Source organism: Genypterus blacodes, unplaced genomic scaffold (genome assembly GCF_046128005.1).
Source record: "Genypterus blacodes isolate CSIRO-AG114 ecotype Tasmania unplaced genomic scaffold, CSIRO-AGI_Gbla_v1 ptg000039l_1, whole genome shotgun sequence".
Taxonomy (NCBI): Eukaryota; Metazoa; Chordata; class Actinopteri; order Ophidiiformes; family Ophidiidae; genus Genypterus; species Genypterus blacodes.
Genome location: NW_027466852.1, coordinates 3203581 through 3230914, shown reverse-complemented (window position 1 = coordinate 3230914; position 27334 = coordinate 3203581). Strand labels below are relative to the sequence as shown.

Here is a 27334-nt window from a genome sequence, read left to right as displayed (position 1 = left end):
AAGAATGTTTCAGTACATTGTTCCATTCATCCTTTCTTCAGCTATATGAAGTTTGCCAGTAACGTATGCTGACCCAAAAAACAGCCCCTCACCATGATGTTTCCACCTCCAAACTTCACCGTTGGTATGTTGTTTTTGGTGGGATGTGCAGTGCCATTTCTCCTCCAAACATGGTATGTATTATGGCATCCAAAGAGTTAAGTTTTGCTCCCATCTCACCAGACTTTATTCTCCCATTATTTCACAAATGTCTTGCAGCAACCTTTAAAATAGCTTGAACATGCTTTTTCTTCAGCAATAGCCTTGGAGTGCATTACTTATTGTTTTCTTTGAAACAATTGTACCTACTTATTCCAGGTCTTTCTGGACAGCTCTTCTGATAATTATTTTCACTCCTCTGTCAGAAATTGTGCGAGGAGAACCTGGCCGTGGCCAGTTTATTGGGGAAATGATGTTCTTTCCACTTCCGGATAATGGCCCCAACATTGCTCACTGGAACATTCAAGTTTAGAAATCCTTCGGTAACCAATGCCATCAGTATGTTTTGCAACAATAAGGTTGCGACGGTCTTCAGAGAGCTCTTTGCTTTTACCCATAATGAGATGTTTCTTGTGTGACATCTTGGTAATGAGACACATTTTTATTTACTTGTTACCAACATATGGCGAAAGTTTCTTGACAATAGCACCTTTAGAAATATATTTACTGAGAAAAGTGGTGACGTGTTCAATACTTATTTTACCCACTGTAGAACACATTTCAAATATAGAAAATGAGGTAGATCTTCAATATGGGCGCAATGAAATACACATCATAAAAGGCGCAATCATGAATCATGTGGCAAAATAGATGGAAGACATAGGAAAAAGGCAGATCATACTGTTCAATCTAGCCAACTGAGTACTGTAAAGAACTTGTTAGCTTTGAAAGAAATCAATGAGATGAGGTGTAAATCACAACAATGATGTTGGGGAGCTGTGGGCTAAAAATGTGAAATTGGAGAGATTTGGAAATATTCTCCTGAGCTGTAAAATCTGTTCCAAAAATAGAAAGCAGCTGTATATGAATATCTCCACAATACAGGAATATACTGAGAGATTCAAGTTATGTATGTCAAATGTTGAGATTGAGCTGGCGTCCACCTGAAGAGGGCAGCAACATACTCTTAATGCGCGTAAACTGCCTAACCCAGGAAGAAGAAGACAAAGAAGCAGGAGAAGACTTGTGACGCCAGGGACTGTAGATAAGGAAAACAATCGTTTACCCTTTGCAGGGATTGCGCTGTAATGTGTTAGTTCGATCGCATTTCTGGAATTCCCTCGACCGGCATTAATATATAAACCACATTTACTCGCCAAGGAGCAACTATAGCGTTAACGTTAGTCCATAGTAACAATGTCCAGCCGCCTGGCCTTCCAGACCCAACTGGCTTCGATCATGGAGGTCTTAGCTAATGCAGCCGTAGCGGAGATCTGCAAGCTGGTGGACGATGACTATGCAGTTGTGAGTTTACAGATGTCCCAGTGCCAGAGGGAGAATAAGGCATTGAAGAGGAAACTGCATTTGCTGGAGTTGAAGATGGCCCGAGGAAATGCCGAGAGGAGGCTCCGGGAAAGCGTCCTGAGCAGCCGCCCGAGAGTGCAAATAAACACCCGGATCCTCCGAGAGTCTTCACCCCCTGCAGGTAAATTAGTTCTTAAATAGCTACATTTACACAATTGTGATCAACTTAGCAAATATCCCAGGGACAGCGGGAGTCATGGTCCTTCAGTTTTGTTTGCCTCTTCAAATGGCCTGTGTACAGACTTTGTAAACTACAACTGTTTGCAATCTTAATTCTTGTATGTGTACGCACCGCTGATTGATACTCGACGCAGTTAAAACTATTTACAGGTTTCAACTCGAGGAAACCATTTCACTATACAGTGGCACGAGAGTCATACCAGTCACAAAATTATGCACAATGCCAAGTCCACACATTCTACACCACCATGCCACCTCTATTTCCAATGAACAGACCAATTTTCCCCGACGGAGGCATTATCCGCACTAGTTCAAGGACCGTTGGAAATTTGATAATTCTCCATAAATCAAGGCAATTTTTTTCTAAAAGAAAACATGCCTTTCAAACTCACTGCTGGGTTGTGGGGTTCCAAACGATAAGAATAATGCAATATTTTTCTTAAAACAAACCTCTGCTAACCTCTGTGAGCATAAATAACTAATCACTGTTAGCGACAGTAATAGAATGGCTCAATATATTCAAGCACTCAAATCAGTTGGTAAACATGTAAAAGGCATTTAGTAGGCAAATTGTCAAAAAAGAATTAAAGGTAAAACCGTTAATTTACTCAGTCACTTTTTTCCCCCCTGAAAAAAGTGATTGGTAGAGTAGTTGATTACGTCTAAAACTAATCTGATATTATGTATTGCTCTTCCCTGTCCCCTCCTTCCTGGACTGTGTTTTATCAATTATTTGTGACCCAGTGGCACCCAACAGCAATTTGTATTTAGATTTTCCAGAATCCTCTTATCTTTTCCATGCTGAGGGATTAAGTATAAATTGTTTCATACTTGGTAGTAGTTCCAGCCTTTGTATACACCTGTTTTATGTTGAGTAATACATTTCGAACAACTTTCCAAAGTAATTTATAAAAGTACGGTGTAAAACCATCACTACCAGGGGATTTGTTAGATGCTAGCTTTAGCACAAGTGCCTGTAATTCCATTTGTTGATGTGTGGATGCTGCCAGACTGCAGGTTGGTGTCCTGTTTAAAAAGCCAAGCGTTATTGAGGTTTTCAGTGCATTCATTTTTAGCTTTTATTCATGTTTACACAATGAAGGTGCTCAAATAAGACACAGTTCACATCTCTGCATTGTTGAGTTTGAGGCAAAAACTCCACAGCCCTTGTGGACAAAGGGCACATCAGGTGACCAGGGGAGATTAAGGGGTTTGGTAGCTAAATTCAGCCTTTGGTCAGATTTTTTTGAAGTCATAATAGCTGCCTCACTTGCCAAATTATTTTTATATTATATTTTTTACTGAAGACTATATGTGGTTATTGAACATTTTCTGAGAATGTATTTTATACATAGAGAGGGAACGATAGTAATAAGTAGTCTTTCACATGATTAGTGCAAAAGGAACCAAAGAAACAGATTTAAAATAACATTGCCACTTACGATGACATAATATGATGACATCAATCTGATCCTGCTAGTTTAAATTACATCACTGTTGTTTGTTAGGTATAATTGCTGGTTTTGCTAGATTACATCAAATTACATTCCAGATAGAGTCAGGGGCTATACAGTACAAATGCAGTTGTGGTTATACAGTGGGATGCGAAAGTTTGGGCAGCCTTGTTAATTTTCATGATTTTCCTTTATAAATCATTGGTTGTTAGGATAACAAAATTCAGTTAAATACATCATATAGGAGACAAACACAGTGATATTTGAGAAGTGAAATGAAGTTTATAGGATTTACAGAAAGTGTGCAATAATTGTTTAATTTTATTGGGCAGGTGCATAAATTTGGGCACCACAAAAAAAAAAAATGAACTCAATATTTAGGAGGTCCTCCTTTTGCAGAAATAACAGCCTCTAAACGCTTCCTATAGCTGCTAATGAGAGTCTGGATTCTGGTTGAAGGTATTTTGGACCATTGTTCTTTACAAAACATCTCTAGTTCATTCAGGTTTGATGGTTTCCGAGCATGCACAGCTCTCTTTAAGTCACACCACAGATTTTCAATAATATTCAGGTCTGGGGACTGAGATGGCCATTCCAGAACGTTGTACTTGTTCCTCTGCATGAATGCCTTAGTAGATTTTGAGCAGTGTTTAGGGTTGTTGTCTTGTTGAAAGATCCAGCCCCGGCGCAGCTTCAGCTTTGTCACTGATTCCTGGACATTGGTCTCCAGAATCTGCTGATATTGAGTGGAATCCATGCGTCCCTCAACTTTAACAAGATTCCCAGTCCCTGCACTGGCCACACAGCCCCACAGCATGATGGAACCACCACCAAATTTTACTGTAGGTAGCAGGTGTTTTTCTTGGAATGCTGTGTTCTTTTTCCTCCATGCATAACGCCCCTTGTTATGCCAAAATAACTCAATTTTAGTTTCATCAGTCCACAGCACCTTATTCCAAAATGAAGCTCGCTTGTCCTAATGTGCTTTAGCATACCTCAAGCGGCTCTGTTTGTGATGTGGGCGGAGAAAAGGCTTCCTCTGCATCACTCTGGCATACAGCATCTCCTTGTGTAAAGTGCGCCGAATAGTTATACGATGCACAATGACTCCATCTGCAGCAAGATGATGTTGCAAGTCTTTGGTGCTGGTCTGTGGGTTGACTCTGACTGTTCTCACCATTCTTCGCTTCTGTTTATCCGAGATTTTTCTTGGTCTGCCACTTCGAGCCTTAACTTGAGCTGTGCCTGTGGTCTTCCATTTCCTCAATATGTTCTAACTGAAACTTACAATTGCCTTAAATAACCTTACACCTTAAATACTCTTTCTCATAATTGGATTCACCTGTGTATGGAGGTCGAGGGTCACTGAGCTTACCAAACCAATTTTGAGTTCCAATAATTAATTCTAAAGGTTTTGAAATCAATAAAATGACAACAGTGCCCAAATTTATGCACCTGCCTAATTTTGTTTAAACAATTATTGCACACTTTCTGTAAATCCTATAAACTTCATTTCACTTCTCAAATATCACTGTTTGTCTCCTATATGATGTATTTAACTGATTTTTTTTTTAACAACCAATGATTTATAAAGGAAAATCATGAACATTAACAAGGCTGCCCAAACTTTTGCATCCCACTGTATATAGCATTCATCTTCTTCCACAAAGAGAGAGAAAAAGAGAGGGGAAAAAAAATAAAGGGAACCCACCCTGAAACCCAACCACCCTACCATTCGTGCACACCATCCTGGCCCTTAAGCAATAAAGAGTATAGGTACATATAAAATTTGTAAAGTAGATTTGTAAAGTAAGATGAGTTGCTATTTGTGCCTCACTTTTAATCGCACTCTGTTGTCATGGTAACTCATGCTCCACAGCGAGTCTGGTACACAGCATCTGAGTTTGTCAGAAATATAAAGTGCCATCTGCTGACCAGTCAACTCCTTTGGAAAATGATGTCACCGTTTCCCTGCAGGAAAGTCTTGTGCAGGTGACGTTTTTGTAGGGCGGAGCCAAGATATTTGGATAACTCAAAAATCTGCTTGATTTCCACGGAGGAATGCTTTACCAATGCTACAGATTGTCTGCAAAAGGCAGACAGTATTGACTGTATGTACGCTTCTTACTTGCTTTGCTGTGCATTTCATGAATAATGCTTAGTCAAAGGATTTTATCACAGAGGATATTCAGTCAACATGACACAGTAATAACACTTAAGACAGGGTGTATTTGCTAATGAAGCCAAATCAATTTTTCAAGTCATGAATGTCTCAATACGATGGTGCTCTTTGCTGTCATGCTGTACAAGACCATTCCATCTTGGTCTGCTATAGACTTGTCTTTCAGACACTCCCCCTTTTATGGCAGCATGCATTAAGGAAGCTGGTGTTAAGAGTGTGTTGAGTATAATCATGATACCGATTAAGCCCCAGATGCAGGGTTTAGATTTTGTGGAGCCAGTTTATGCAAACAATACCATGGTCTGTTGAGCTTTTTTCGTAGCACAACCCTCTGATCATGGTGGTGGGCACGACGTCTGAGTTTGTTCCAGTCTGAAAACGTGCAAGAGATGTTCCTCCTGTTCCTTAGCAAGACCCTTCTGTGTGGCCCAGTGCTGGCACACCATGGGTTCTGGATCGCATCTGGGTGGTCCATTTGTTTTGCAAATCTGCTTTATTTATTTTTTCTTCCGCAGAAAATGCTCTAGTTCTAGGCCCTAAATGATGCAACATATGGTTTATACAGTGCACCATAGCAACTAGTAAAATATCGCCTCAACTCTACTTTTAATAATAACATGTAAGCAACAATGGAACCATTATATAGTAATTAACCATAGTTTTGGCAATGTAAAGATCCTGACAAGTACTTGTGTCGTGTTTGTCTACGCAAGGCTTTGTTGTTTATTTCCCATAAATGTTGCATTATTAAAGATGTATCTCAGCTGTCCATATGTCTAAGATGTCCATATGTCCCTATTACACTTATACAAAATATCAATCAATATAAGTTTTGTTTTGTTATATATTGGCATTTATTAGAATTATCTATTCCAGTGGTTCTCAAACTTTTTACATCGGGTACCACCTCAGAAAATATTTGGCTCTCCAAGTACCACTTCTATGGCCGATGTTAAAATACAGTAGCGTAGGCCTACCCTATTCAGCCGCTATACAAAATGCACACAGGAAGCACATTTATTCCTCATTAGGATATAATTTATTTTGACCATCGGTACTAGAACTCTCAAAAAAACAGCAGAACATTAATAAAAAGTGCATTTCACTCATCAACTGTACTTCAAACAAACTCAGCCTTTTGGCAACTATTTATAATTTATAGGCCTAATGAGAAGGGTGTGCCTGCCTCTGTTCACACAGTCCTTTGATGTCTGGGTCAATTGAGTTAAGTTTCAGTCTCGGGTTGGGTTCAGCATCCATCCTGCTTCTGTATTTTGTTTTTATGACGGCAAGTGAAGAGAAGCCTTTCTCGCACAGATATGTGGTCACAAAAGGAAGCAGAAAGCGAACAGCCCTGTCTGAAAGTGCAGGGTACTCACTCTGTTGCTTGATCCAAAAGTCCAACAGTGGCTGCTTCCTGAAAGCAGTCTTCAATGTTTCATCACAAGACAAGTCTATTAAACTTTCCTGCTCACCAACAGTGAAGTCCTTTGTTATTTCAGAGGTTTCGATGTTGAACAGATTTCTCATCAAGTTGTTTTCTTCCGCCATCACTGGGAAATATTCCCGGAACTGATGTCTGAGTGAGACAAGGTGTGCAACAATGTTGTCCCTGACTCCATCTTCAAGGGCCAGGTCATTGTCAGACAGAAAGCTCTCCAAAGCAGGGAAAGCTGAAACATCACCTGCTTTGACCTTGATTTCGAACAACTCCATCTTTTTAAGCAGTGCGTTAATTTTGTCCTGCATACTTCAAACAAATTGATGGAGAGTCCCTGTAGCCCCAAATTCAGTTCGTTTAAACGAGAGAAAATGTCTGTTTTTTTCGCCGCGTACCTCCGTGTACCACCGGTGGGAGCCCGCGTACCACAGTTTGAGAATCACTGATCTATTCTATTTGTGTGCCTCTTTATTGAAATAAGGCCAAGTTCAGTCATGATGAATGCCCTCCATTTGTAAATTATTTGTCTTACAATGGATGTATGGAGGTGGTCTTATAGCTTTCCCCAGACTGATGGGCTGTCCCAACCTTCTTCCTGATATCCTTGGATATGTCCTTTCCTCTCGCCATTGTTGATGCGTGTGGGTTTGCCTTGGCACTGTAGTAGGTTGGTTGGTTTCCTCTCTTTTATTCAGTGCTGTCTAAACCCTTTCCCAAGGATGTCTCATTCAGTTGGTTTTCTTCTCAATCGATATATCCTATGGGAAATATGCAGGTATGATTTAAGAACGAACATTGACATTGTTACACACTAAGCAGGAGAAAAGTACTCAATGACAGGATAACCAAAATTGTAAACCATGGATGCATGTTGTGGAAAAAAATATATTCATGATCGACAGTATATTACTGCGAAGGTACATTACATCATATTTAATTTTAAATCGTGGTTTGGGGCATCTGGTATATGCATAGTTGGTCAATGGCAATACATGCAAAAGCATTCTAGGACATTTTAAACTGTACACTTACAGTGCAAGTCTGAGACATAGCCTACATTTTCTTACGTTGTTCTAGCAGAGAAGAGAGCTAGCTTTTATGTAAAAAGGCTATCAGACCAGGCAAATGGGAAAACCTCAAGTTAAGATGAAAGCCACTTATGATCTAGCTGTCTACAGACCTGCTTGGGTGAATTGATTTCATTCATAAACCAGTGGGACCAGGTTTTGGGCCAGACCTTTCTTTTAAAGGAGCAATGGTATCAAGTAATAGGGAATTGACGTGACTGTTAACCTGTCCTCATTGAAAAAAGGTTTAAATGCATTTACCTTACAACTGGGTTGAAATAAAGCAGGATCCATATTCTTGATCAGTTGAATGTGTTATACCACTCAATTTACAATGAATGAACACCTATAGAAACAAATTATGTCAGTGTTTCTAACTTTGTCTTTCTGTTTTTGTTAAAGGCAATTTTGAAATGGATGTGGGTTTATGGCATAGCCGAGTTGCCACAAGGGATGCAACTAGTCCTGTCCTTTCTGACAGCACCCAAAAAAAGGTAAGCATAAATATAACAGAGGCACCAAGGTAAATATTTAGTGTTTGTTTAAGTTTACTTTACAAATTACCCATTCCCGTCTTGCCTAGTGGAAATGGGTTGTAATTTTGGTACTGAAATCGCGCATTTTGCTACTTTGAGGTCATGTTCTTCACCTCAACACATGCATTTTTTCTGGATGTACTGTATGTAGGGCGGCACCTAACGATTATTTTTTTAACGATTAATCTACAGATAATTTTTCGATCAGTCGATTAATCTATAGATTATATTTATTATGCAATATAGCAATTATTTTTCCCAAAATAAATATCAAACTTATGTCATATTTCAATATTTTCTTCAATCATCTTCTCTTGAAAACAAACAAATGTAACAAAGATTTTGCAATGCCTTGTTCCACAAATAGCCACCTTTTGACTGATAATCTCTGTTTTACAATCCAACATATTGTTTATTCAATTTTGTTAGTTTTTCCGCCGCGTCACCCCAACCCTAACTGCAAGTAAGGCAACCACACTAGGGCTGGGCGATATGGGCAAAAAATATTCATGATAATATTTTTCAGTTGATTTTGCTTTGCATTGATCCCCCATTTGTGAATATTTTTGACACATTGAGTTTTCCATTTGCATTTGCAATTTCCTCAGTATATGCCTCATCTTCACTTAGGTATCAGATACATTATCTGTCTTGTGAAACATTTATTTTCAATGTTATGCAAAGGAAGCAGGTTGGGTTACTAGTAGTGTGGGTGAATGAATGAATATGAAGCAGCCCTTTGCTCTGTTGTTGTGCAGTCACCAGATGTGGTGCTGGTGGAGCCAGATCCAGTATTTGTTAAAGAGGAGAACATGGAGGGAAATATCCATCAAGATGAAGAACAAGAGCAAGATGTGGCACTCATTGGAGATGATGGTAAGTTTGTTGTGAATCTACACAATGTGTTTGGTTGATCAACTATAATTGTAAAACATTCTTGAAATTAGGTGCATAGCGATTTACTTGTAACACCATGGTTTGCATCAGAGTGCATAGAACTTTTCACTTAGCATTGAGGGCTGTGAGTGATCAGAAATCAAAGAACATGAGTACACACTCCCCTGCTTTTTGGGGCTCAAGTCGGCCATGTGCATCATGCAACCTGTCCGACAACATCTTGAATAGCCTCAGCTGAATCATGTATGGCCCCCTTGCCTTATTTATTTGTATTGATGATGCATATAATGGCATGTCTGCATGTTTTGATGATATGCGTAGCGTTGTATAGCCATCTAGCTATCTAGTTGCAAAACTGTGGCCATGCATGCCAAGTACGTGTTGTTTTACACATAAGCAACTGTGCACCAAAGCTCAATGTGAAAGAATGTTATCACACATTTCAATTGTTTTTATTTATCATAAGTATCCAAATATAAGAATGGGTTGGACGGTCTCCTTGCCTCAAGACCCGCCCATCAGGGTATTCACAGCTGTTTCCAGTCTGCGGATATGTTGCTTCATGTTGCTTACCTTCCCACACATAGGTACAAATCCCTTAACAAATTCACCCCATCCTGGCCCGTTGTCAGCTAGGATAAAGAATATGCATAAAAAGGAATTATATTATTTTAGTATTTAATAAACCAGCCTTTAGTCTGGCAAAACCTGCAGATTTGTGAAGTAGAATTGGCTGCCATTTGTGAAAAGACTTATCAGCGTGTCCTCATTGTGTATTTGATTTTTTTCTCAAGTTTAAGAGAAAGTATGGTGTCGTTCAGCCATTGAAGACAAGGGGTTAGAGAATTTCCATTCTCACAGTAGACAATGTCTGGCCTTAAGATGTGAAATTCATCATTTATTTGTGCTTAGTGTTTAAAAGAAGTAAGTCGTTTGAGGTCCCACAGATGGCAATACATTGGCAGGGTTGTAAATGTATTCCCACTATGGTACACATTATAAAGTAACCAAACCAGTAACCTTGGGTAGAAGAAAAACACATGGCTCAGATGACAATGTGGGTTTAAAATCTGTCACATTAAACTAAACCATCTATCTGTCTCTTCGACCCAATCCCAACTAGGCTGAAGTCTTTCTCCCAATTTGCTTGTCTTAGCTAGATATGATCAATCTTCCTTTAGCTGCAGGCTATGTATCACAGTAACTACGACAAAGTAGCTGTAATTAAGAGACAATAGTTAATTCAAAGTTTTTCAGTCTAAATTTAGAGCCCACCATAGCACTGGTGGAAGTCACATCTGACCTCTTGATTGCAGCAGACAAAGGACTTCTCTCTGTACTTGTCATGTTAGAGCTTAGTGCGGCATCAGGTACAGTTGATAATCCCATCATATTACAGTGACTGGAAACTTCAATTGGCATTAGAGAATTCGATTTCAGTTTGTACATGTTGATGATAAATCCTCCACGCACATGCGAGTTGAACAGGGCGTTCCTCAAGGCTCAGTGCTTGGGCCAACTATTCACTTTATATCTTCTTCCTTTTGGTCAGTAGTTCCCAAACTTTTTATTTCGCTCCCCCTCTTATCAGTTTTTCGCCCTTTTCGCGTATTGGTCATAGTCATGGTCAACACTGAGTCACAGAGATCACTGAAATTAAATTTTAATTAGTTTGAAGGAAGAAATGTTAATTATTATCTATAAATGTTTCACCAAAGCTAACCTTATATTCCGTCTCTGTAGGAGTGGTGGAGTGTGGCCCTGGTGGACGTGGAGGGCTGAGACCACACGGCACCCAGTCTACTTCCTGTCAGTCCCAGATGCAGAACACCAGGACCAGTCATGCCAGTGGCAGCAGCAACAGAGGAGCGGAGGTCAGTGACTCCTCTCCTCTCCTTAGGTCTGAGATCAGTGCCTCTTTGGGTCGAGACCTGCTGCCTCACAACCCCACTCCTCTAAATCAGCAAGAAACAGTAAACCAACACCAGTATATTGATGACTGTAGCAGTGGCTTAAAGTTTGAAGCGCTTTCTAACAATATAAACGCCAACTCTGTGGTCGAAGAGTTTTTTGATGATACTACAGTTGAAGTAGGAGAAAGGAGGCCGTCGTGCTCATACTCAGTAGCAGCATCTGATTTCCCATCTCATTCCAATAATAACAGTTGGAGTCAGAGCAATATAAGCGGTCGCTCTGGTTTTCCCAAGTGTTTGTCCATCAGTGACCATGGCACCGTTTACAACCGGACTAGTAGCAAGGAAAGGCTGTTTGTTTGTAGCTACTGTGGCAAAGCTTTCAACCGGCCCAAAAAAGTGGAGATTCATCAACGAGTCCACACAGGAGAGAGGCCTTTTCGTTGCACCACATGTGGCAAGATGTTTTCAGAAGCTGGCAACCTGAAGAAACATCAGAGAGTTCACACTGGGGAAAAACCATACAGCTGTGGACTTTGTGGAAAGGGATTTGCCTGGATAAGAAATCTCAAATTGCACCAGCAAAAAAGCCATCCTGAAATCTGCTTGTAAGAGAATTCCTGGGAAACCAGCGGAACTGTTTCCATTGTCTTTGGCTTCTTTCAGGCGGCCAGCCCAATTCCAATTTATTGCTCATCTAATTTTTGTTCTCAAGCTGTTCACATTAATCTTTAAATGTGGCTTGCATGCGATACCATTCTGAAAAGATCACACTCCTTCAGTGACCCGCCTGCGCAATATAATAAATAATTTGCATTTACTACAACCTCACCCAGACATTAACAATACTCATATTCGACAGCATGAAAGGAGATCTCAAACTCCAAAATCTGTCTGATAGCCTGTATCCCGAGAGGTCCATTACTCCGAAAAAATTAGTTCTGGAGTTGTTGGAGTTCAGTGATGAACAATCTCTAATGTCTAACTGCAAATATCTGATATATCCAATGCAAGTAACTGTAAAACTGTGAAAGCCTAAGGAAGACATGTTGATTTCCTGGTTGTGTCATCACACATTGGGAAAAAGAATGTGGCACAACTTCTTTCATCCTTTTGCATTGTTAGAAAGGGCATTCAATTACATATTACAAATAGATTTTACAAATTGTATTATTGTTCCTAATACTAACCTAATTTCTATCATCACTGTCCCTATGAGAGGGACGTTGGCTCAGCACATTTTTCAAATAATGAAAAAATAGTGCATTTGATAGTGCTATGTTTGTGCTGACGAAATCCACCACAAACAGACTTGACCTTGAATTTAGTGTTCGACTTTTTAACATGTATGGTACAACGCTTCTGTAAAGAGAGGGAAACTTGTAACGGCTCAAACATGGACATATACTCTACATAACTACTGAAGGAAGTCCTGGAAACAATGCACAATTAATCATTTGCATACAACAAAGCATGAGGGCAGACTAGTTTTTTCTGATGTCACTGACACTCCTCTGCACAGGTCATCATTCTGCTCCCAGGCACATGGCACTTTCTGAAATAGGCCACGTAATGACCAAGTGCACCTTTGATCAAACCATCTTTAAAACCAATAGCTGGCCTTAAAATGAACATGTCCCCCCGGTAGCACCCTGCTGCATTTGCATTGCCAAGGCTCGTCAGGTCAGTCTGAATATCAACATGAACCTTGAACCACAATTTGGTTAATAAAAACATATAACCACATTTTGGTTATATGTTATTATTTTGTAGACTGTTGTGTTTTTGGTGGAGGAATGTCTGCATCTGATATTCTACACGACGGCACACAGCGTAAGCTCCGTTGTCGTTTGAAGCTCTTGTGTTCATTACAAAAGATGTTTGTAATTCTTCCCTTGTTGCACATGAAACAAATGTTAATTTTATCAACACAAATCCCCACATATATAGCGTGAACAGTTTGTTTTGGTTAGAATTGGACAAAATGGCTGAGCTGCTTGATCTCAGAATGTCCTTTATTGTAATTGTTAATATCTTGAAAGAATGGAGGCAGCAGAAATGACGATATTTTCATCATTTTCAAACACGGCACACAGCACTGATGGATCGGACTCAGGCCATGTTGTCACAGTCTATTTTTCCTTTTTTTCTTATCTTTTTCTTTCTTTTTATTCTTGCCTCTGCTTGTCATGTGCATGATCCCTTTGGTGGCTGCAGTTTTCTCCCTTCTCCCTCTGTGGATGGGGGAGAGGGGCTTCATGATTTATATAGCTGAATGCCCATTTTTATCTGGACTGGTAAATGATTTCATCTAGCCTACATACAGCAATGATATAATCAAGCAAACAACCTTAACCAGCAGAAAAATGTTCTGTTCTCTTTTCACCCATCTTCATGTGTAAGACTACATATTATTGTCATTACTGTCTTTCCTTCTCCATGTAAATAAAATGCATGCTCATTATTAAGTCATCAGATACTGTCTTCAATAAAAGAATTTGCAAAAACATATCCTAGCACTCTTTTGCCTCCTTACCCGCATAATAATTTGTCATTTCTGTAATTTCTAGGAGAACTGCTACCTCCTTTTTTACTCGAGTATTGTTTATGTCTGGGCAAGCATGTAGTAAGTGACGTAAAGTTATTTTGTGCAGGCGGGTCACTATAGGAGAATGATCGGTTCAGTCTGGTATCGCACGCAGGCCACACTCAAAAATCAATGTGAACAGCCTAACAAAAATATATCAGATAAGAGCAATATATCAGAAATGAGACTTGCAGTCTGAACATAGCCCAACTGGCCCAAATCTGATATGAAAAGATCAGATTACAAAAATTGGATCTGAGCCACTTTATACCTGCAGTCTAATTGTAGCCTTTGTCTGGAGTGCGATTATCCAGCATCAGTCTTACCGGCCTGCGTTGATTCTAGAAACATGAAACAAATACTCAAAGTGGTGCTGCTACAGGAGCATTTTTTATTTTATTTTTTTCAATTTGTTTTTATTGAAGCAGACATTGTACATGACATTGCGCATACAGTTGTAGGATATTTTGGAGATCATTTTTTATATAGAAAGAGGAGAGAGAGAGAGAGATAGAGAGAAAGGAGGAAGGTTGTATTATCTCTACTATTGTTGTTGTTAAACCTTATATGTAGACCCTGAGGTAGAGTACAAGTAGCTACAGGAGCATTGAGGTCTTTGGTGTATGATGTTATTAGCATCACATCAGTGATTGGTGATGAAACATTTCATTTTCAAACACAAGAGTCATGGTCATATTTCTTCTTCTAGTAGCCCAACAGCCAACCTTTGGATGAATTACATTAGTCAGCAGTATACAACTTAATGCAACAGCATACATCAGTCAAAAATGCATTCTACCGCTGTGAATTTGAGCATCCCTATGGAATCCCTAGTAAATGTCTGTTTTTTCGTCAATCAAATGAAATCAAATTTATTTGTACAGCCTAATGTCACATACAATGTCTCAAAAGGCTTCAGAGGCCCACAACAACAGACGATTCCTGACCCTGCTCAGAGCCCTCTAGGAAGAGGAGGAAAAACTCCCACAAACCTTAATGTATAAGGAAAAGGAAGAAACCTACGAGAGGTTGAAAGAGAGATTCTGTCTCCACGAACAGCAAGGTGTCCAACTGGAACCGCAGGTGGCCAAAATACAATAAGAAAGCAAAAGATAACATGAGCCTTGAAAAGAAAAAAAGCGAGACAGGAAGAGAAAATGTCCCTTTGACAAGTCCTGATCTGTGGCAGGATGGTGGATGTATTATGGATTCGGAGAGCCTTGTGGGTCAAGACACTCATTGACTGGCTGGGGTGGGTAGTCTTCCGGGCAGCCAGGAGGACTGGAAAACAGCCAAGTGGATTGTGGATTGTAATAAGTAATCTTAAATTTAAGATAAAACATTTTATTTAGACAGTATGCTCAGTATACTATACATGTTTGATAATGTGTCTGCTTAATGTCATTCATGGAAATTATTTGCTCCTTAATTGATTGTCTTTGTCCTCATAAAATGTTTTGTCCAACATGTTAAAATGTCTTGTCAGACATTAAGTTATGTCTAATAGCTGAGGTGTTTCCTGCATGCCGATTACTGGTGATGGTAACTTAACCATGAATGGAATGGTTAGATGGTTCACATCCTGTGGAGGCGCCTTCAGGTAGAGGCAGGCAGCCATGCCGAGATTATGCATGTAAAACAATCCCTTGGAAGGGCGGATATCTGACAAACACTGCAAATGGCATACTGCCAGATCCTTACGCGATTTCCAGAGAGCAGTTGGTGTCCATGTATCAGATCAAAAACTGAGGATCCTGCTGCACCTTGTGTGTTTTTGAATTTTCAGACAAATCGACTCTGGTTGAAGGGCACTTAATATATATTGTATGTATGATTTCTGAAGATTTCTGATTCCTGTTATGTAGTTTCTCTCTGTAGAGAAACAAAGAGGTTTAAGGTTTAAGTCAGCACATTTTCCAACTTTAAAGCATTTTACACCTCAGTGCAAGTAGGATCAGCTCTTTCTTTTCATCTCTCGCTCTCTCTCTGTCTGTCTGTCTGTGTGTGTGCATGTGTGTGCGTGCCTGCGTGGGTGTCTGCAGAAGGAAGAGGAGCCAGATGTAGTGCTGGTTAAGGTGGAAGAGGTGGAGCAACTGACAGAGAGCCAGACAGGCCTCAGCATACAGGAAGGTGAGTGTAACTTGTCCTCTGCACCACACCAGGATTATTCCAATTAATGTAATGACCGCACTTATTATTTTTGACGTATACAGCCCATTCATCCGCCCGCCGATCATAATCACAATCAGGCCCCATTACTTCTGAATTGCTGTGCACATCTTCAGCAGTTACCTTCAATTGATTGTTTGACCCCTTAGCAATCAATCAGATATTTCTTCACCCTTCTTGGGGCCACAGTTCATTTTTTAGATCATGACTCAGAGCATGTGTTAAGTAGAATACAGAGCAGGGGAGGGGTGCTCCTTTATCAAACACAAACAGCTCCTTCAGTTGTGCTAGGACTTTTTAATGGAGAAATTAAACCAACTGAAAAATCTTAGCTCCCGCAATAGTACACATGTTGTCAATCTTCAGGAAAGACTAGAAGGTAATGACGGTGTAAACTTTTGTGACGTGAGCATTTCACAGAAACTCCAATTAGAGAATGAGCACTTTGATCCCTTGCAGCCAGTCTATCTGCATCTCAGAATGAGAAACTGAAATACAAAGAGTGGAATTAAATGCTCCACAAGCGCCCTATTTGCGTTTCTCCAGCCCACCACACTCAGGATCACACTACCTGATAGAAAGAGAAGATTCTTCCAAACACTGAAAGAGGTAGCTGTTTTCCCTTGAGGCTCTTAGGTGGATAGTAACATACACAGCTATTATTGACATAATTGTAAAAGCTATTGTTAATGCTGTTCAATTAAACACATTATGGACAATGTATTGTGAAGACAGCACTGTAAAAGTAAACCATTTTAGTTGATTTCTGAGTTGGTTTATGCAAACAAATAGTTGAAATGGGTGTTTGGGTTCCCTAACCCATCACAAGTATTTTGTACTTTAAGTTGACATTTTAAGAAGAGCCCTTGGCTGTAAGGTGTTAAGGAATATAGCTTTTGAAAAACTCATCTAACTCTGCAGGAAGATAGGAAGTTGAGGAGAGAATGGGTTCCACACATATTAAATATACATATTCTTTCATTCTAAAACCAGGGGAGTGGCTATCCTGATAAACCGATACCAAAACTGATACAGAAAAACAGAAACCAATTAAAATACAATGCATCAGTTAGATCCTTGAGTTCTTTGTCTTGTTGAGGCAACAGGTCTCGTAGAGGCCATCTGCAAATGCTTGAAGTAAATCAGTGGTTCAAGGCGGTCAAGAAAGTCTTTACTGATCAGGAATGGCCTCAAGACAAGACACATACATAGGATGGACGAGGCTCATTCGTCCCATTGGGAATTGTATCCATGCTTTGGCAGTCAAGGTCGTACCCATGAAGGAGTAGAGTCAAATGTTCAACGGTCAAATGTTTAACAGTCAAATCACTTTTCTTTTCGAGCAGCATGTCATCGCAGCTTATTAAAATGTGCTGATAAAATCAAAGTGACTACTGCCCCAGTGTCAAGAAGGGCTTCATGTTCCAACTCATTTGGAGGATTTGTTTTAGTTCTCTGTTCCATTTTTGTAACTCATTTGAGAGTTCATCCTCATTGCTGTGTGAGTTGGACTGGGCTTGTAATTCTTTGAGACATTCTTGCTTAAGGGATTAAGATTGGTTTTTGTGTGCTTGAGGGTTTTCCCTATTGTCGGTTTTCATTTTGCGCAAAGACGATTCTAACAGCTGGTTAGCACATCTGAGTATAGCAGCAATAACAATGGTCATGCTTCCTAGCATTTTACCATTGTCATTCTGTCAAAGTTTTGCACACCAGCTCTGACAAACCTCTTGGATTTGTGTCAGGTAGGTGGGAATTAAGTCATTGGATAGATCCAGCAATGCTGAATCTATATTTTCCATGGGGTTGGCAATGCCTAAGGGAAGGAACTCAACTGAGCCCTCCATGTTTGTTTAGTGATGATTGACTTGGTTAATGAGCTCTTTCTTTACACCGACCAAGCAACAAAAGTGTTTTAAATGTTGTCTTTTTTGAAAATCTTAATTAATTGAAAACTCAGCAGGACTAGTCTTGTGCCGAAACGTGGCAAGTAACCCTTTTCAAAATCAGTGTCATGTCAATACATCACATGCACAATAAATGAGCCCTGTGGCTATAACAGACATGTGCAGCAACTTCTATTTCACATTCGCTGGGCGACTGACACCACAACATGAACTTAATTCAAGTTAATCTTAATTCACACATTGAGGCACAACGATTAGGTTCAACAGAAGTCTATGCTCACACATAACTCAGAAGAGAAGACGAGAAGCCAAGCAGCACACTTGAACTCAGTGGACAGAGCTTAGGGTCAGGTTGGCTCTGACAATGATTTACAGCAGTGCACCACTGGCTTACTGATTAGGCCTCACGCTGCAGCACCATGAAGTTTATGTCTTAGAAATATAGCAATACTTCTGTATTTGAATTTATTGTCAGGGCACCACCTATCATGGATAAATTACTTGATTAATTTGGGAGGAAAGTAATCAAACCCAATTATGTTCAATTAAGACAATCAATCAATCAATATATCAGAAGTAGTGAACTCTCTGTCAAGTTGTACACAGATGAACTATTACTATTGCCAATAAATTAAGATTTATTACTAAGTAAATAGACTAGCAACTGAATGTATGCAATAATGAAATGAAGGTGTAGCAGCAACAACATGTGAAATGTAATGGTATTTAAGGCAGCCTACAATTATGAATGAGCAATTGTGAATGATGGAAAGGCATTAATCAACTAATTAATTAATCAGAGACATTACTTCAATGCGGTTATGAAATTAGCAAGCAGTCTGAATTCCTATTAATCAGAGCTAAGTGACACCAACTCTTGCCTTAATCAGTGAAGGTCGCAATGCAGAGCACATGGTATTTCATGAAACATCTCCAATCAGAGTCGGGGTTGCTCTTTTGTAGGGTTCACATAAATTCCATTCCATGCTCAACACCATGCAAACAACAAGAGGAATGAAATTGTTGAAATATCTTGTCCTTTCAACAAATTGGGACAGGTACTTGTAATTAACCCTTTTGAACTTCTAATCTCTCCTGCACTTTTATTACACGTGTTGTGTTGCAACAGAAAGAAATTATTGTAATATACATATGTATATGAATGAACTTGCGTATAAAAGTAAAGAACAAAGTGCATTCGGTGTATGAATGAGTTTAAAAGGTGCAGGCTCCATATTAGAATCTGTCCAATATGGAGCCCTCAATGAGCTTGCCCAATAAATGAAAATCTAAATTTTATTCTATTATTCTAATCTTTTTCTAATCAATGAATATGAATTTTATTTTACAGGGACACAATACAACTTCAGCTGCTTAAACCAAAGTTGATTGTCTATTACGCATAAAAGTAAAAATGCAACAGGAGTCTTCAGAAGAACTCCAGAGGAAATAAAAAAAAAAAAAGCATATGGTTATGATCCGGTAGAAGTTGCTGTTCCTGAAGATGAAGCGCTTACGTACAAAGCCGGGATACTTTGCCACAACATTTGTGATTCTGTGTTAATGTGTTCATTGATAGATGGGGGTACAAGCAGTACAATCTATGGCTCCAATAACATTTGAAATTTAAATTCAACTGAAATGTAATTAACCACACTTTTAAACTAATATCCACACCCATCATGTCTGGGATCCTCCCTTAAATACAAATGCTAAAGGAGAGACACGCAACTTGCGATGACTTATGGAGCTGACGTGCAAACTGTGCTTCCTCACCTGTGTAACACCTGTGTGTTTTGGAGCAGAATGGGTCAAATTTGCGCCACAAACCAGCCAGGCTTACTACATTTGGCCCTGTAACTTGATCAAGTGAACACATTCAGCCAATTGACACTGACGTATACCTGACGCTTTATGTCCTTTGACAGGATTAGTGGAGTCCAGCACAGATGACTTCAGAGGCATGTTCCCATTTGATGAAACTACCCAGAACTCAACACATCAACTGCCTGACCTGCAGGAGTCTGGGCAGGGCTTCTTGGAGGTCAGCTATGGCCATTCTTCGCTGTGGACTAATGGGGGAAATAGTTATTGTCATGAAGACAGTCTCGCAGGGCCATCCTCACACTGTGCCCCTCTAACATTCTTACCTTGCAGCTCTGGGAGTACATTAGCTGTTGAGGGTACAGAAAGAGGACTGGCTGGTTCTGGAGTGTTTGATGTGCCACATCAAAATGCTGTGATTGATCTGTCAGAGGATTCCTGTACTATGCAGGCTCCAGATCAAATGCAGGGAGTTCAGATTTCTGGTGAGGCACCTCAACAGGTTCTGGGTGAAGTTCAGAGTCAGGGCCAGGGGGGTTACAGTAACACTATAGCGAAGCCCAAAAGCCCCCGAAAGAGGGTCTGCATCTGTAAGTTCTGCGGGAAAGGGTTCAGCTCTCCAGCAAATTTAGAGTCCCACCTCAGGATCCATACAGGGGAGAGACCGTATGGCTGTAGCATTTGTGGCAAAAAATTCTCCCAGTTCTGGAACCTGAAGATCCATCGGAACATCCATACTGGGGAGAGGCCGTACCCATGTTCGCTTTGTCCTGAGAGGTTCTCCGACCCCAGTAACCTGAAAAAACATGAAAAGAGACACCATCCCCAAAGATAAAAGGCCAGTGGGGCCTAAATTTGATCTAGTTTCTGTTTATCTCAGTCCTTTTTTTTTTTTAAACATGAGCATAACACATGATTATGGTAGATCCAGCCAACTACTATAGAACCCATGTGAATATCAGGTGGACCCAGCTCATTGTATGTGGGGATCAAAATGTAAGATGGCTCATAGATTACAGTTAAAGAATGCCAGAGCATACTGTCAGTCAAAGCACCAGCACCATCAAACACATTCTGTATGTTACAAAAAATACCAGTGTCCATATAAAGGGTAGGGGGGAGCAATTGATTATTTTCCAAAAGTCCAAAATGTAGTCCAATATTCCAAAATTGTTTTATTCTTTCCGCTGAGTGTGTTTACATGCATGATAGCAATATGGTTTTAATTTGTATTCTGATACTGATCATATTCAGGATGTGGTGTTTAATTGGAAGCTAGACTTACCTTGTGATTCATGATTAGAAGGCCCAGGAGTATGAATCACTGTGTTCTGTGTAAAGTATCTTTTACTCCAAATTCTCAGCAGTTATTTCTACACAGACTGAAGCCCCCAGTATATACATCAAAAGACACAAGACAAATAAACAGGCCAGCAAAGAAGTCCTTGGACACTGCACTCAGCTTTAAACACATCAGTATAGACTTACCTGCTTTCAGAAATTGCTTTCAATGGAGAACCAATTAAATTAATTCATCTCTGTCCGTCCTACCCCCGCAGTCCATGTATATACCTCGGTTGGAGAAAATGTTACCTTTCAATGCATTACAGTCTCATATAACAGCACCACGAACTACGGCCACAACAATTACCTTTGTGTTCATATTGTTATTTCAAAAGACTGAAGAATATACAAACATTCATTGCAACACTCACCGAATTTAAATGCACAGGAAACTGCCAAATGCAAAAATGTGTGCATGCAACAAAATTATTAGAATCCGTTGTTCACTGAAATTCTGAAGATGTAAATTGATCTACAAATCTTTTTTTTAATCTGGATCTGTTACTTTGAGCATACTTAAAGCATACATTGACTTGTATTCATGTCAATGTAATATAAGTGGTTACATGACATTAAGTGAGTTTGATGTTTGAGTATAATCAAAATACCATATAAAACTAAGTTTTGAGTACTAGAGGAAAGGCACAAAAGAGGAAGTGCCATCAGAGTAGAAAACGGCAGCTAAATAGGCATGGATATGAGTAAATGGTGAGCTCGAGATAACCATAAGCAATATGTCAATAAGCAATTTGAAAGAAAAAGTGTTAAACTGGTTTGGGAGAAATATTTCTATTTCAATGACATTCTTCAAGAGAGTTTGTTTGTAACAGTACATATTTCATATTCATTTCCTCTTTTATTCTACAAAGACATGCATTTGTAAAGTGTGATAATGATGTGAAATAATAATATAGTGTTTGCACATACAGTGAGCAGTTATATGTAACACCAGACAAGCTTTTAAAATTGTGTCACAGTTTTGTAAAATTCTGTTGCTGTCCCAGATTTGCAATGTAAATAATTAAAATCATTTCATTAAAAACAGATGTTGTGAATTGGTCTTTTTATTCTAAATCATTTGTATCTCCAGTTTCAAGGGCAGTGAATTGACAAAAATGTGACACAATAGTTTGATGATTTAATGTGGGCTGCATTTCTAGCTTCCTTTTAGGATCTGCAGACATCCATTTCTCTCCAAATCCAATAATGATGATGCATTACACATGATAGAAATATTATGGTGTTTGAAAGTAGCTAGGCTTTTTTAATAAGCTACTTTCATTCATAAGTTTCACTCCACTTTCCCCCTTATCACGACTGAACTTATCACGCATGAACAAACAGACAGTACATGTTTGACTACAGGCAATTCCAAATGTAGAGGTGAAGCAATCACGTTAGCTGGATTCATCATGAAAATAACAAGGTTGTTATCTAGATAACATTTAGATAAGGTCACATTAGTGCAAGGTGTCAATGCTCCGATCTGCTTGACAATATGTGGATCATATTTACACCAGCTGGAGTTTTACTTATTTGGACACAGGTCACATGTTAAAAACGAGGAAATGAGATCATCTTACTCCCATTTTATGTTTGCTGCACTGGCTTCTGGTAAAATCCAGAATAGAATTTAAAATCCTTCTCCTCACCCAAAGCTCTTAATGATCAGGCTCCATCATACCTTATGAAACTTATAGTACCCTATTACCCCTCTATTACCCCCCGCTGCACAGAATGCAGGCTTGTGGTTCCTAGAATCTACAAAAGTAGAACGGGAGGCAGAGCCTTCAGTCATCAGGCTCCTCTCTTGTGGAACGATTTTCCAGATTCGGCCTCGGGGGCAGACACCCTCTCTTCCTTTAAGAGTAGACTTAAAAAGGCTTTGATAAAGCCTATAGTTGGGGCCGGCCAGCCTTCCCTTGGACCAGCCTCTAGTTATGCTGCTATAGGCCTAGACTGCTGGGGGACTTCCCACGATGCACTGTTGCTCTGTTGCACGATGTTGCACTGTTGCACGATGCTCCTCTCTCCTGCGTTTCTAAGGTGGCCAATCTCGGTTTTGTCTATGTAAAGTAGGAGAAAACTGTAGGTCGAAAACTTTATGTCCTTTAGGCATGCTTGGAGTTTATTTAACTGACTGAACTCACCTGGACTCACCTGGCTTTATTGATTGATTAGTTGTTTATCATCTGCATGGCAATGAAAGTTTATGGAATATTTCCATATATAATTAGATATTAAGTGAAAGTATATGTTTAATAGGTTCACTATGTTACCCATAATGCCAGGCGACTCTGTACTCCATACTCTGACTCTGACTCTCATGTTTGAGGATTAAGACGGCACTCTTTGTTGTATTTATGGCTGTCAATCCACATGTTTAATTAAAAAGCAGTTCCAATGCAGTCGACTCACATCATACATAATTCAGTCTCATCACAGCCATGTATAGCTTTTATTGTCTGGAATTGTTTTGTATCTCTTTAAAGTTTATTTCTGTTATTTTCCCAGTCTCCAGCACCACAGTCAAGTGCAATTCCAGATGGTCGCAGCAGTAATGTGTTGGTTCACCCGAGGGCTCCAGAGATCAACACACCATCAAATCCCAATACACAACAACAAAAGAGATCCAGCAACAGCAACCCTCCAAGCTCTGAATACTCAGCGTTTGAATTTGAGACATTTTTAAAACAATGGGCCCCTGATTCTTTATCTCCTAATGGTTTTTGTTCTTTCACCACCAATGACTCAACAGAGTGTGAGCAGGATGGAGTTCTTGTAATAGAGACTGAACTACAACCTCAGCTGGTGCCTCAGCCACAGCAGAGTTCAGCTTTAAGACTAAGGCTGAGCAGAGGGGAGAGTAAGCGTCCCAGAGTTCACATTCAGCCCAGTGTGTCACAAGGTAAATGAGTGGGAGGAACACTGTGTATCCTATATCTTAGTATTTTTTCTTTAGGGTACTGTGTTGTATTTTGTGCTTCTGAAAATCATATCACTGTGGTTATTGGAGATGTTACATTCGGACACATTACCTGCATGGAAGCTTTATAATGATGTGCAGTAGTACAGGAGTCCTAGTAACCTACAAAGCAATGAGTTTGCTATTGTTTTGCATTATTATTATTATACATTAATTGCATTTAATTCATTTCATATTGAGGCTTAGAGGTCAGGCTGCAGCCACTCCTTGTTTCATGTTCCCAATACTATCATACAAAGCCTCCCCCTCGTACATTGCTGTGGTATAGTGTGGCCCTTCTTGTTTCCTGCTCTGTATCACTCCACTTCAAGCCTCCAACTTTTAAAAAAAATGGGGTGCCACTGTGACTGGTGTTCAGTAAAGATTCACATTTCTGGTTTAACTGTTCCCTGTTTCTGTTTTCTGACAGCTGGGTCTTCTTCATGTGTTGCTCTGGGGGTCCCGCCTCCATCCTCCCAGCTTCCACTGATGAAATCTCCAGCCAGGATCAGAACTGCACAAGCTCTGCCATTGCATCAGCAGCATCAGCATCACAGTAGCAACAGTATATCCCAGCAACAACAAGAAACTGACTCTCTGCAAACCACATTTTCTACAACTGGAGTTATTGCTACTAAAAATGTTAATAGGCCTTGTACTTCTAGTACCAGCTCTAAAAGCAGGACTTTGGACTCCTCAGTGGCTCCGCAGTCAGCTCCATCAATGAGGAGAACTTCAACAGCTGCTGGCCTGGACACTGCAGTTGCCGCCCAGAAACAAGCTAGTCTATTGGCTTGTTTTAACAGAAGTCAAGCTGCTAGTGGTGACAGTCGCAGGAAAATGTACATGTGCCGAGCCTGCGGTAAAGCCTTCTCTGGCCTGTCCAATCTGGAGGCTCACAAGCGAGTGCACACAGGGGAAAAACCCTTCCACTGCACCACCTGTGGGAAATGCTTCTCAGAGGCTGGAAACCTGAAAAAGCACCAGAGAGTTCACACGGGCGAAAAGCCATACAACTGTGACCAGTGTGGCAAACATTTCGCCTGGATCTGCAACTTAAGAACACACCAGCAGTCTGCAACAGGCTGTGGCTCAGAGGCCAGGACAGGACAACTGAAATAAACTTTGGAAGTGGGCAGAATTGCTAATGCTTTTCTTTCTAGATATGTTTTTTTCTTGTTGACAGTGTCCAGGCCTAAAGAAAATGAACAGGATGGAAGTGATACATTGGTTAACGTGATAATCTCTACAGCAGAGACAGGTCCATCACAGTGAACTGTATGCCTGCTTTCTTGTCAGCTCCATTACTGCATTATCAGAAGCAACAATAACAGAACATCGATCAATAACAGGAGACATCAGCAGACATGTTCACTTTTCAACGATTAAATTATCAGTTATCTACAAGTTGATATTTATAGACATTTTTAAAAAATATAAGGAGGACAAGACAATTGTTGAGTTGCGAAAATTAGTCTTTCAGTCAGTAAAAAGCAAAGGTCTTCAGCCAAGACATCAGTAGTGCAACAGGTAAAAGTATAATTTTCGAGTGAATTTAATTGATGAATTGATAGAACTTGGTTGACTGTTGCTGTCTTTATACCTCCCCCCATTCTGACAGCAACATTTATTGTGCTAAATGCTAAAGTAACATTTCATGCTCATTACTTAGCTATGGTATTCAACAAAAGCAAAAGGAAATGATTTTCTAAACAAAATTTGAACTCACTTCTCTGAACAAACTAATGCTGATTTTGATGGTATTTCAATTATTAGAGGACTAGTGAGTTAGTGTGAAAAAGGAGTTGGTGTTGTTCCCACTCCCCCTGTCCTGGCTCTCTTCCTGTTCACACTGTACACAGCAGACTTCACGTACAGTTCTGAGTGCTGCCACTTTTCAAGTTTTCCAGTAATCAGTTGACTGAGACAGAGTTGAGAGGCTTCTTCTTTAATTCATTCATACATGAGTAATGCATCAGAAGGGGGAAGACATACGCTGAGTTTCATTAGAGCAAACAAAATTTAAATTTAGGGAATTAGGGCTATTTTTCTATAGAAAGTATGTATCTATGTTACACATAAAGTTGTTAAAAGCCTATATTGACTGATTTTTGTTGTCATTTTTGGATTATTTCTATGTGCATCATTTACTGAATAATAATGTGTGTTTTACACGATGGTTATATCCTTATTAAACAGATGTCACAAGCTTTCATTGATCATGTGAAGGAAAGAAAAAGAGAGGAAATTCAGGAATTTGATCAAATGTACAATGTTGTCAGAGGTAGTGACACAAGGTGCTAGTGCTAGAGCTAGTGCTGGGGAAAAGGAGAGGTGTGTGTATGTGGAACAAAATGACTCTCCAAAAAGAGAAACTCAAAATATTTGGAATCCTGTTTTTGCATCCCAGAGGTGAGTGGAAGTTCAGATAGATTCTGTCCAGAGATGAGTTGACTTTTGATTATAGCAAGGAGATAATGGTCCATTATAACGTGCCTGTGAGGTGAGTCCAAATCTCTGCGTTTCTACATGCTTCAGTGATGCAACCAGAATGAGGGAAAATTATCAAGTCTCTATCTCTATCAACTTCCATGATGCAGACATACCAAACCAAATGTACTGCTTACAGTTAGAGATTCATCATTTCAGCTAGTTCTGACTAACTAATTCTATTCAGACTAACTCAAGCAGTCCCTCAAGCCATCGTCTGGAGTGCTCACTCTATGATCATGTGTGAATCAGTGAACCCTCACTTTTAATTCTGTGTGTAGGCTCGCCACTACATACACTACATCAATAAAAGGCTTCCTTACACCGTAGCAACAGCTACCTATACTTCACCTCATAAAATTATATTTCATAGTTGTCAGAATGGTGCAGCACGGTGATGCAAAATGTGTGCAAAATGCAGATTTCCTGTGGTTGTGGGTAGAAGACCAGGGCCTTTCTGTTTGGAGTTTGCATGTTCTCTGTGTGGGTCCAAAGACATGCAGGTTAATTAGGTGATTCTTAATTGTCAGTAGGTCTGAGTGTGAGAGTGAGTGTTGTTGGTGTATATGTGTGTCCTGCAATGAACTGGCGACCTGTCCTGGGTGAACCCTGCCATTGCCCGTTGACGGCTGGAAATTGCTCCAGCTAAAACCCTGCAACCCAATATAGAGGATAAGCGGTTACAGAAAATGGATGGATGGATGTTTGGTTTTATAATATGTGAATTCCAAATCAATCAACTCGTCAGGTAGATAAATTCAACTGGATGAGTCCACTGTCCACATTGGATTTCGCCCCTCAGTTTGCTCTTATTT

The 27334-nt window shown here is 39.8% G+C and overlaps 1 protein-coding gene across 1 annotated transcript; it reads left to right on the top strand.

The window, feature by feature from the left end:
• The first annotated feature begins 1195 nt into the window (after positions 1-1195).
• LOC142996715 (uncharacterized) lies at positions 1196-26017 on the top strand. Its single transcript, XM_076147742.1, has 8 exons — positions 1196-1684; positions 8290-8381; positions 9182-9299; positions 11064-11194; positions 15863-15950; positions 19825-19940; positions 23579-23972; positions 24460-26017. The coding sequence occupies exons 1-8, from the start codon at positions 1396-1398 to the stop codon at positions 25149-25151; spliced, it is 1920 nt and encodes a 639-aa protein (XP_076003857.1). The 5' UTR covers positions 1196-1395; the 3' UTR covers positions 25152-26017.
• The last annotated feature ends 1317 nt before the right edge of the window (positions 26018-27334 follow it).

What these genes read in the sequence shown, in the direction of transcription:
- LOC142996715 (XM_076147742.1), top strand. Translation starts at nt 1,396, where the DNA reads ATGTCCAGCCGCCTGGCCTTCCAGACCCAACTGGCTTCGATCATGGAG. An exon ending in CTGACAGCACCCAAAAAAAG is followed by an intron (nt 8,382 to 9,181) that starts GTAAGCATAAAT and finishes GTTGTTGTGCAG; the next exon opens with TCACCAGATGTGGTGCTGGT. An exon ending in CTGGGCAGGGCTTCTTGGAG is followed by an intron (nt 19,941 to 23,578) that starts GTCAGCTATGGC and finishes TTATTTTCCCAG; the next exon opens with TCTCCAGCACCACAGTCAAG.